Raw genomic sequence first — 12,349 nt, 5'->3', positions numbered from 1 at the left:
AGTATGAAATATTAATATAAAATAATGTTCTTATTAATAGTAACACTGTTACTACTTGAGATATGTCCATGGAGAAACATCAGCACTGCTAGCACTTGCACCATCATTGCTTTTCACATTGTGCAAGTAGCTGAAATTGTGTAAATTAGCACACAAGTAAATCTTGGCAGGTGTGGGTATGCCCGTACCCGAAAAAGGTCAGACCCACATGAGGAGTCCCTAGGGTTAGCATAGTCCCACTGTCCCCCTCGAGCCCCAGAAACACTGGTAATAGCAATCTCAGTGCATCCTTGCAGCTGCACCACTGTCTTCTGTTGACACAGCCTCATCTGCCTCACTGTCTGTAATCAGAAAGTGGAAGCAATAATGTGCTACATTTTTAGTTTGCACTGCCAGCTTTTAGAAATGTGAACACTTGAGTCATTAAATTACAGGATTACATGCATACCACCCCATGCCCACAAAGTCTTGTTTAAGAACACATTGCAAAATATGTAAATCCTGGCAGAAGTCATTAAAATTCCATGACAGAGGCCTTCCTTTGAAAACAAGTATCATCTTCCTTGACATATCCACTATTTCTTTTAGTAGGTCATATTCTCCCCCTGAGACCCCTACCTCTGTGAAACACAGGGGTGGCGATGCTGACTTAGAAAGCCAGTTATATGCCTCATTTACCTTATCCTTTTTGAGCTTTGCTTTGATGACAGAAATGCTTGTTTTCATGGGCTTTTCAAGTGTTCATCACTACAGTATCTCAGAGATTCATGGATATTTCCTAGATTTGTTTTTCAAGGTGAACCTGAGATAATGTTATTAATCCCATCTTGTAAATGGGAAATAAATCTGAAAAAGATGATTACAGAAAATTTGGAAACCCTGTTTCAAATAGCCAGGGTCTACCTCCAGCTTCATTTCATTTGTTTCAAATGATAGCCCACAGTGGTGCATGTAGCACTGGAAAGAACTCAGTGTTTCTTTCTTCCATGTCTCCATAGCTCACAGAGAAAATGGAGAACTAGTAAATGACTAAGAAGAATTTGGGTTACATAAATTGAGCTGTACAGACGCTTGGTAACAGAAGTAGGGAAGGAAGTTTGCTCTGCAGACCCACTTTCACCTGCCTTAACAGAATGATTAACCTTTCTCTCCTCTACTTCCTTATCTTCTTCAACTGCTGTAGCACACGAGGCGGTGTTAGAACACACAACAGACTCCAGTCCTTCAAGACTTTACAGACCTTTTCTGACCACCTGCTCTCCAGAGCCAGTTTGTCATTTGAAGCCTACCTGGAAGTGTAAACTCTAAACAGCAGCTCTCTAGAGAGCATAAAGACAAGAGGAGTCAGAGCATGCAGAAAATGACTCCTCATTACACAGCTCTGCAAAGCTGATGCACTCAGCATAAAACCAGCCGAGGGACCCTGGCAGACAGGGAGCCTGCAGCCTGCTTCCAAGTTCAGAACAAAGGAATGCTTAATTGCCTCTGCCACTTCATGCTTATACCACTATAAAGCAATCTTGGTAATCAGCATCAAGATGATTAGTAATGACAACAGCAAGCCTCAGCAGCAGCCCCATGGTGGAATTCCTGAAAAGCTAGCATGGTCCTTAGGAGCAATGAGTGAGAGACACTGGAGCAAGCTAAAGCTTGCAATCCTTTCCGCAGGTTCCAGGCTCCCAAATATTCCACATGGGCCTCAGATCTTTGATATTCCTAGGGCCTGGAAATGCCTCACTTCAGATTTATGTGCCTTTGTACCTGCCTGATTCTACAGTGATTGTTCACGTCACTGGAAAGGCTGAATCACTGTTTCCGTGCTCAGAGGTATCTCTACACAATACCCCACTGATGTTCTACTTACTTTAATCCTGTGAACAAGAGGAGCAAAGAGGAACACGAAGAGCTCCACTGTGGCCATGGAGTTCTGGAAGAACTTCCTTCTGTTATTCTCCTCCTCATCATTCGTGGCGCTGGGCCGGGGATGTCCTGGCGATCCCTGGTTTTCAGCCTGGTGGATAAAGGCGCTACCACTCCCTCCCCAGCTAGAACCTCTGTCTCCTCCAAAACGGTCATTGCTGCAGTCCTGAGGGGCCTCCAGCAGCATCCAGTGAAGAGTGTGAAGCAGTTTTGTTTCGGCTACACCAAGTTTATCCTGATGTCCTGGATGGGAAAAACACGTCACAGTATCTCACAGGCTTTCCACTAATGGTACTGTTGAGAATTTCAGAGGAATTCTGGGCATCCAACCTCCCTCCTAATGGGAGCTTGAAAATTAAAGTTCTGCGTTAACAGTCTCAACATTCTGTTCTATTTGAAAACTCCTAATTCACAAGCCTCCATTTATTTCACAGCATTTGCAATTCAGTCCCTGAAAAGTCAGTGGCAGAGCCACTGAATTTTTTAGGACACGGTGTGGTCCTAAAAGATGGCAGCTTGAAAGCCTCATCTGTTTGACTCCATCAGATAAGAAAAAATGCAAGTAAGTACTGTGATGCTCCTGCTAAAGCTAGATCTAGGGTATCTGGAAATTAACTATCAAAATGTCATTGAACTACTTTGACTCTTCAGCTCGTGATTTCTAAAGTTAGCACACCACTGACTTCACTGAGGAAACCCTCCCAGGTAACCCTGCTACAAATGAGAACAGAACATGAAATGTGTAACCCGCAGAATATACTAGGATTCCTCGTTAGAATCCTACTTCTAGGGTTTAAAGCATGTTTTGTGGCATGCTGAGCATCAGTCTTCTGTTCAGACTGATAACTTCAGTAATGGAAAAACAAATTCATGAGCACTAACCTAGCTTGTTTCGGTTGGAGAGCAATGTGGCAGTGCAGTGCAGCACATGTGGGAGCGCAGCCTGGACAAGTTCCCAGCGAGAAATGCTCTGGATGGCTTCAGAGAGAGCTGGAGAAAGGCCATGCAGCTTGTTCTCTACTAAAACTCGTTCAAAAGACTGTAAGAAAAGAGGAAAAAAAAAGACTTTTTACATCTATTTCTGCACAGACATTCTAGGACATAAACCATTCTGGTTTAAAAAATTGTAATCATTATAAAACTAAGTAATACCTTAGAATATTCTTCCTGTAGGATATGGACTGTAGCTAAAGCTCGGACACATGGACACAGTTAGGGAACAAATGAGCCACTCAATATAATACAATAATAAAATGTATAATACAAAACTCAATATAGCATAACAATAAGAAAGAGTTAAAATATCACATATATATAAGTAAGTCCTGGCATCAAGCCAGATTTACAGTTGCGCTGGGTATTAACCTGGCATGCCAGTAATCCTGTTGGAAGTCCCAGGAGCTAATGAAGCCTGCATGTGTGGAGCTGAGAGCTGGATATACTTCTCTTTCACACACACACATGCTCTTTCAGTTTAGTGTAACATAAAGGGCAACCCATTAAAGGTATATGTGCCTTAGGAAATGTTTTCACACCCTGCCACAAAAAATACTCAGTATACAATTTTTTGCAGTGAGCCATGATGCAGTGGTTTTATGAACACTTAAAAGATCTGATAGCTGCAGCAAGTTCATTATTTCCACCTCAAACAACACAAAATAAGACTATCTGCCCTTGAAACCCCAAGGAAGTTCTTTATTACTAGTTGCTCTAACTATTTCAATACGCTCTTACTCTGACCAGATACAAAGACCTCATTACGGGTCACAAAAGCAGTTATACTCCTTCACTGAAGTTCCTAATGCTAAGAAATACATGTACGTTACTGGTAATGCACGTCCTTCCACAGACCAGCTTAGCCTCCTGGCTACCTATTTGTTCACAAGCTGTTTCCACAAATTTCATCAGGCTCCAGGCACTCAAGTAACTGTTGGCATTCATGACCTAATGGATGCTTCAAAAGCCCTCACTCCAGATTCGTAAAGCTTATCCTTCGACACTAGTCATAACAATTTTTCCCATAATAAACGTGGTATTGATAGGGACAGACTTAATTACAAAAAAAGGAAAGCTGGAAGGGCAGCAGTCTCAAACCAGCTCTCCTAAATGACCAGACTCCAGTGCACACCATGACAACCAGTGGTAACGTGCACTCTCCCCGCTCAGGTTGTGGCCACGTCCCCTGCTGGGGACAAACACGAGCCCCTCTGCTGAGAGGCAGGATGAGCCAGTGCACACCCAGTCACCATGGGGTGACAGCACCCTCGTAACAGCTGGCTCTGCTCCGGAGTATTTGGTACTGAGTACGCTTGCAGAGGACTACACCTGTAGTCACACAAATCAAATCTGAAAAAATACTGACTTGAAATGAGCTGCCAACAAATGTAACTCTGTGGAAAGTTGCCCACTTACTAGAAACCCCCAGGTTCTGGTCAGAAAAGTCAACCAACTCTCATTATGGAGCAACAGCAGAAATCAGAAGGTGTCAGTTATAGTACGTGGGCAAAAGAGCTGGCTTCCGAGGGATCAGTCAAAAAAAAAAAAGTGCCATGGATTAGGTTGTCAGTAACTTGTATTCTTAGCACCAGGACAGGGTAACATGGCTATCACAGAAAGGAAGACTCAAATCACTCTCCCTGTAAGAGATCTGTTGGGTGTCACTAGCCCTACAAAGGGAACCAGTCCCCTGCCATTCATCCTACCCACGCAGGAACACAAGCAGTCACAGCAGAGGAACCCCAGCCCCTTCAAGGCAGGGAGCCTGGTGCTCGTTTTATGGTCTGAATGTTCTGTCCAAATCTGGAACTACAAAGTCATTAAACCACAGAAACACCCACAGAAGCATTAGGACAAAGGCAACAGAGGTCCAGAATAACTATCCCAGCCAGGGTTACCTAACAGAAGGGGGAAATGAAGTAGCACAGTGTCCCTGGAAGCAAGATAAGAGGTGCAGGGATAACAAGTGGTCACAAACAACACAGAGCCTGGAAGGGCCACTGCAAAACTTGTTTTGACTTTTGCCCAAAGGGGTCAGGGTGCCACTCTTCATTCCCCATCTGTTGCTTCAGCCACTCACCCCCACCTCTGCTGTTGCATCAGCTGTGGGGCTCACAGCCAAGTCAAGCCTCTCCACAGGCCAAAATGAAGCTCAGCACAGAAGTTCTTAGTTTCTACCAGGCTAGGGAGCTAAATTAGCTCCCTGGATGGCCTGCCAAGCACCAGAATCAGAACTGAGCCAGGCTTCACGCTTCAGCACTGTGACAAAACTATTTGGTTTATACAGCAGGAGGAGGAAAACAGAAGTCACTGGAAACAGCAACACTGTTCTGAAATGGGATAGAAGACGCATTGCTGTGCTCTGACCATCCATTCAAGGTCTTATTTGCACGCATGTCAATGGTGTCAGGGAGAAAGTCCTGCAACAACTGCCTTCTGGATGCTCTGGCCTACGTTCTGAATACTTCAGAGGCTCCAGGGGAGGTCACGGAGTCTGCAATTACATCCTTCAAATTAGGTTTACATTCACTTCAACGTTTTAGCCTTCTGAGCCATGTGAAGCTTTTTGTATATGGCTTGCCACAAGATTCTCCTGTTCCTTCCCAGCCTGAGCATAAAGCTAAATATCTTTCTGCAGCCCAATGAAATACTAACTTCTGGAACAGCATATGTGATCCCAAGCATCTGAGATAACATTTTTCTGGCAGCATACAGCATTCCTAGCACAAAGGCTCCTGTACAGAAACTACTGAGCGTCCCTGTATGCTAGAGGCACTGGCTGGTACAAAATTACCACCGTGTACGTACTATCAGCGTGGGACCTGGTTGGCATCACTCCCCACACTGATAACACCAGCCACAAGCAGTCCAACAGCAATATATGGCTCTTTGGACAAGTGCTCCCGTGGGATTTGCCTCAAGTTCTTCATAAAGGTCCAGCTCACAGCAGCTTCTGCCTATACCACACATTCAAGATGCAAGGCTCCAGGTTAGCATTTGCTCCTGCAGCACCTCCTTGTTGCTCTGGAATGGCTCTTCCCTAGTTTTTAGGGCGTGCTAAAGAATACACTGACATTAAGACCTAACTTTCACACACAAAAAAACTTAGCAGGTGCTGCTACAGCTGTGAAGAGTTACATGCTTTAATGAGAAGGTTAAATGAGAACATCCAAAGCAAGCTCCCTCTAAGTCAGTCAGAAGAGGGATATTGTAATGCCACGGCTATGTCTGTGGCTACAGGCTCAGGGCTGCTAGTTGGCTAAGAAAACAAAGTTACCTACTTACAGAAGCTAGTTCCTGACAGCAGCACCCCCTATGTCAAAGGAGGATAAAGAACATCAGCCAAGGTGGCAGTGAGGAAAGTCGGTGCTATGTCTTGGCTGGAGAAAGGGCAGCCCCTTTCAGCAGGGCTGTGTGCGTGCGTTCAGCTCCCTCAGGGCCCCTTCCATGTGCATTCTTCCTTTTGGCCTGGCGATGCCATCTGTTTTCACAGGGAATAGCGGTCAGCCTGGCCTGGCTGCCTTCCCGCTGCTACTGTTCTCCTTTTACCCTCCTCTCCAACCAAGAATCAAAGAGGCCGTCAAATACCTTGTGAGCAGGGTCAGCATGTGCCCCCTTCCTGTTGGAGAGGGAGCAGGTAGCTGCCTGAAGAAGCCTAGAGAAGCCCTACAGAACAGAACAGCTCCTGCATTATCTCTGTCCAGACACCTTGAGATCTGACCTCTCGAAGCACACATTTGGCATGAAATAACCCTCTCACACTTTCACAGCTACTGTTCTAGAGCTTTTGTGCTTCGCACAGAGCTGTCTAGCACAGAATTTCTCTTACTGCCCTCTTCTCCCAGAGTTCAGACTGCATCATGGTAGGAAGCAGAGAACCAGTGCTAATGTCACTTCAGACTGACTGGAGAGAACTTGAAATGCAGGCAGACAGAATTGGCAGTCTAGGGAAGGTTCTCCAAGTAAGAACTGTACCTACAAAATCAAAAACATCAATCTAGGAGCTCAGAGCACAAGAAAGGGTCAGGTGCTGTTTTTGACGAATACATGGCTATCACAAAATTAACAAAAAAGATACTCGTAGTACAACTGACAGTGAAGCACAGATGCCAGACACTTTATTCAGAGAAAATTCCTGCATCCTAAGATTCAGTCTTCTACAACCATTTCCAATGGCTTTTCTTTTTACATGTTATTCCATATCTATCCTTTAATTGTTTACAACAACAAAACCACATTTGCAAAACAAAAAACATTAACTTTGAATTTGCTGGATCCTCCAGAAAGCACCTGGGTTCTTCCATGGCCACTGTAAACCACTGAAAAAAAATCACAATCGATCCCTTAGTCCCTTACCCTCACCCCAAAAAACACATTGTCTTTGTGTAACACATACATTCCACTGAGGTCATTTACAGCTTTTATTCAGGCACATTAGAAATTCGATTGAGTCAGGGCAGAAGAGCTTCAGAAGAGGGAGGAGAAGAACATTAAATCTAAACCGAGACACGGGTTCATTGAGACAGTTTAAGACAATGGGGGGTATTTATCTTTATGCCCATAATCATAGCCCAACTAAAATCAGTGAGACTGTTTGGGTAAGGAAACAATGAAAGGGCTACATTTTACTCGAGTATTAAAAATTATAAAGTGTACAGCAAAGCTCAAATAACCAAAGCAATCTGCTCGTACAAAATAGATGCTGTACTGACTGAATCTAGGCCTCCAGCATCTGCTTCCTCAATGCACAATATGCAGCAAATCCTAGTGCAGCAAGTTTAGAGCCAAGAATAATAATACACAGCGCTGTGCAGTCCTGACAGACAGTTAATGGCCTGTAGCATGCCTAGAACCATTCTGGCAAAAGAACTTAAAAAGGACGGATCGTACATGTGTAACAGGTGCACAGTATTCTTAGGCAGGCTAGTCAATGTAGCAGTGTTAGATAAGCAGACTGATGTTTCAGAAGATAAGCCAACTACCTGCCAAGCTCTCACCCACTTAGCCAGCACCCTGCTGACCTACTAGATAATGTGGAAGATGTTGACGTGGTCAGGCGTTCCTGTGGATTGCTAGGGATAGGAAAGCAAAGGGCAAAAGAAGGTGGCAGATACAACAGCTCAGGTTGCATCCCATCATTTCCTCAAAACGAAACCTCACCTTTGGAAGCTTTTGCTCATTATTTCATCATCATGTTAAGAACTGGAGAAGAATCAAGCTCTCCTTTATCCGAGCAGCTGAAGCGGACTGCACCTTCATGGAAGCTAGTTAAAGTTGTACGAAAACCCCATATTTATATCTGCAAGAGCCATACATAATTCTAACATGCCTTTGGTAATCCCAGATCTCTTTTCCATGGACTGATGCAGTCTCTGTGCATTCATGGTGAACACATTTCTTTACTCTCCCCATCTCCTGAGACACTGAGCTCTCCTACCCTTTGGGGTGTTGGGGCTTCCTATAAAGCATGGCACCACAGACCTTGGGTCACAGAGGTGCAGTTGGTTTAAAAAAAAAATGCCAAGCTCATCCACGCCCAAGCTGTGACTCTTCAGCACCAAGGCATTTTGCTGGGACTACAGCGTGTTCAGTATGTAACTGCACAATCCTGGGGCACAATCCAGGCTGGGTACTCCTCAGCACTAGCTGAAGCAAGGAAGCAAGCCCCCTGGTCTTTAAGGCAGGCATGGCTTGATTGCCCTGGTACTATCTGCACCCCTGACCACTGGAGAACCATCCCCGAGCCCAAAGGCCCCTTCCTTCCTGAGCCTTTTTCCAAAGTTCCTTTTCCTTTGACTGAAACATTTGATTTATGCTGTTGTGCAACTTTTTACACTTAGTAAATCCTGGTATTTGCTCATGAAAGACACGGGCTTTAGAATCAATCTGTGGGACAGAGAAGGGCTGCTCCCAGTAGCATAGCATGAACCACCAGGAAGTCACATACACAGGTGGGTAGAAGGACAGAGCTTCCTTATGCCTAAGGCACACAAATGCAGAAGGAAGCTCTGTCCCTCAACCAAACAGCAACAGAAGACACAAGCTCACAGGTGGGTCCACAGCCTCAGATTAGCAGTGCATCAAGCCATGGCTCCTGCACACTCCTGAGACTCCTGCATGATGTGAGGCAACAAACTCCATGCAATATCCTCTGAGCTGTCAGTGGTATAAACCGGAGATGATGCTTTGAGCTCCAAGTACCAGAACCGCCATGCATTTCACCCACCAACACACTAAGACAACAGTCCTCTGCCAGTATTTGGTATCTAGGAATAATCCTGAAAAATTTATGTATTTCTTAGAGGAAAATTAGTCAGCAGTAACTAGGGCTTCTCCAGCTTAATATCTTGTGAGAAGGAAGTCAGAAAACTGCTGCAGCGAGACCTAAGTACTTTAAACTATTAAGGTACATGTCCAGACCACATTTTTCCAGTCTGTCAGGTTTGGCTGCAACTGCTTAATGTACTTTAAGTCATCCAAAGATCAGCAACAGTTTAAGTTATCTGCTGTTCCCTAGATAACCATCCTATCTGAACTTGCTGCTTGTCTTCCTTTTCTCCCTCTACACGCTAGATTGAGGTTTAATACTAAATACATTTACAAATAACAGTTATCAGCATCTGCATAATAGTCCCTTTAATTATGCTGCTAAAATACTGTCCCCTCTTTTCCAATGGAGGAGGCATTTTCATTTTGCACAATGGTAGAAAGTATTAGTTAAAGTATGTTTTTAACAATGTTTAGATTTTCAGTGTTGTAACTCTGAAAAAAATCCAATAACCACAAGCCAAAATGACATCAATCTCATCTGAGCACATGCACACGTGATGAACTGCAAGTTTAGACCCAGTTTGTCTCAGCTCAGTCTGTCTGCACCATTCTTTACTGTGTCGGTCCAATTACTAATACCAAAAGCAATAATTTTTTGTTGTGCCTAGAGATATGCACAATATCTAAATTCTCTAGATGGGAAAAGGTTTCAAATCCTTCATGTGATAAAAGTACAAAATTAGGCTGAATGGATTAAATCCACTTCTGTGATGAGCTGAGAAGCTTGGTGATCAGCCACCAGGGGCAGATCACATTGCATAAAATGTTAGTTACTAATAAGGAGTTGAAAAAGAGAAATGGGTACATACCACACAGGAAGCTTCATATTGTTTCCCCAGTTTAGGTCTTAGAAATGCACTGAAGGAGGGGAAAAAAAAAGATATTAGAAAGACAATACTTCAAGTTTGAACTCTGCTTAGTTATTTAAAAATTATTCTCATGTCAAAGGTTGGCAAAAGGCTGAGAAGCTCAGCATAAAGGGAGGCAGAAGAATGCCCAGATACCTGTTGATGACATCTGCCAAAGTTCCACTACCTCTTCTAGAAGACAGTACCCACACTAAAATGCCAGATGGCAGTTTAACCGTGGGGAACAGGACATGCCTTGAGGGCAGATTAAATCTTACATTAGACAATTTTCAGCCACTTTACCACACTGAAAGTTTTTCACAATGTTCTGTTTAACAAGTGTTAAATATTACCGAACTTTGCCCTGCCTATATTTTAAGCCAGGGATCCACGTGCCAGTTTTGTATTAATTATTTCCCTCCATTACTGCTGACGCGGAAGGCTTCTGATGAAATGCAGGCCTGTTCTCTGTAGCTAGAAAACAACCACCCTCTGCTGTCATTCCCCTCCAGAACGGAATCTGTTACACCAAGGGGAAAGAAGGGTGGGGGGAACACATTATTTGGGTCATACTACTATATATTGTTTCTTGGAGGATGTGGAAACTGTGTGATAAAGGGTTTTTGTGACTAAGGCTTTTAATTAGAGCCACAACCTTCAAACCTTCCACCCTCCCCCCACACACCCTTCGGTGTTTTCAGTTTGACATTCTTGCAAGTCAGGAGACAGCCGGGATCCACAAGGGACATAAAGCCCCAACCATACATTCAGCCTGCCCCTCACACATCATTACTCTCCAATCCAATGAAATAGGGTGAGACTTTGACGTATGTTTGCATGCTGACCTCTCAAAGCATAAAGCATAGATTACACTTCCAGAAGGGCTGCAAATAAAGATGCAGGCAGAGCGGCAGGTCCGATGCAGCACCGAGGGACGCTGCTCCTAGTACCCGAGCTCCACAAGTCCTCTTAAAGGGGGTGGACGGGGAGCAGCAAGGAGGGGTGAGGTGCACAGACACACGCACGCCGGTGTTTTAAAGTCAAATCAAGAAGCTGCCTGCGACCGCCACCGGATTAAACTGCCTCAAATCCTTCCCCTGTTCCCAAAACACACAGATTGCTCTACAGAGAGTGCAAAATGAACAGCTTGTTTCTCATCTTCGCGTTGCGGCTGTGATCACCACTGCCTCCCCACCACTGGGCAGCAGCTGGCCTGCCCCCCCCCCCCCCCCCCCAGCTGTATCCCCCCCACCCTGTTGCAGCTGTATCCTCCGCACCCAGGGCTTGCTGCTCTCACCTGGTTTGCCTCCACAGGAAGGTCTGGATGGGCAGAGGGATGCCACGGCCGCTCTCCTGCTCCTGGCCCTCGGAGCTTTTCCTTTTCACCATGATGCTGCTGCGAGGCAGGCTCAGCAGTCATACCGGGGGGGATCTCCCACGGCCGCCTCTTCGCTCTCCGCAACTCTTTACCCCCTCCCCTTCATCCTCTCCATCCCCCCCCCCAACACACACACACACACTCCCCTCCTACACCTCCTTCTGGCTGTGCTGGTGCAAAATGGCTGCAGGAGGCAGGGAGGAAATTGGGGGAGCGAAGATGTCCGCGTCCCTCCGCTTCCTCCCTGCCTTCAGCACCTCCCTCTGCGGACAGCTCCGGCACCGCCAGCCGCCGGGCGGGGGCAGGGGCGGGGGGCACCGGCCGGGACCGCCCCGGGACCCGGCTTCTCCCCGCGGCTGCCCCCTCCTCCTCCTCCTCCTCCTCTTCTTCCTCCTCCTCCTCCTCCTCCTCCTCAGGCAAGTTTCAGACCCCCGGGTCCCTCCCGTCCAGGAAGGCAGCAGCCCTCCAGGAGCTGTCGGGACGGGAGATAGCTGTGTGCCTCCAGAGGGAGGCAAGGCGTACACCCTGCAAGTGACGGGCAGCGAGAGGAGCACTCAGTCCAGGCTTTTTTCCCCATGTGGATGTAGCTGAGAGGAACAGTGGCACTCAGCACCTCCTCTGCCTCAGCAGATTTACTCGTGCTTCCAACCAGCAGTGGGCCAGGTTTGACTAACAGTGATGTACAACCAGCTCAGACTTGCTGGCAGTGTTTCTGTTAGATTGCTCTATTACACATCACGGGATAGCAGCAGGTAACATGCCACCACGACTAGCTGATAGAGCAAAATGGAGCACCGACACCAGCCCACCCTCATCAATTATTTTTTTCAAGGAATTTTGTGAAATTCCATTGCTTTTATTAATAAAAAAAAAAATA

The 12,349-nt window shown here is 45.7% G+C and overlaps 1 protein-coding gene across 3 annotated transcripts in view; it reads right to left on the bottom strand.

The window, feature by feature from the left end:
• UNC80 (unc-80 homolog, NALCN channel complex subunit) overlaps positions 1–11,483 on the bottom strand; it is a gene marked incomplete at both ends in the record, with an annotated part of 126,478 nt that extends 114,995 nt beyond the window's left edge. For all 3 annotated transcript variants that reach the window (XM_082763920.1, XM_082763919.1, XM_082763921.1), the window contains 4 exons: positions 1,865–2,163; positions 2,803–2,959; positions 10,056–10,104; positions 11,392–11,483. In XM_082763920.1, the coding sequence (XP_082620046.1) occupies positions 1,865–2,163; positions 2,803–2,959; positions 10,056–10,104; positions 11,392–11,483 (597 nt within the window). The remainder of the gene's footprint in view (positions 1–1,864; positions 2,164–2,802; positions 2,960–10,055; positions 10,105–11,391) is intronic.
• Positions 11,484–12,349: the final 866 nt, after the last annotated feature.

The sequence above is a fragment of the Aythya marila genome (genome assembly GCF_965140915.1).
Source record: "Aythya marila genome assembly, chromosome: 6".
Taxonomy (NCBI): domain Eukaryota; kingdom Metazoa; phylum Chordata; class Aves; order Anseriformes; family Anatidae; genus Aythya; species Aythya marila.
The sequence above is the reverse complement of the archived record's forward strand: the minus strand, read 5'-3'. Positions and strand labels throughout refer to the sequence as shown.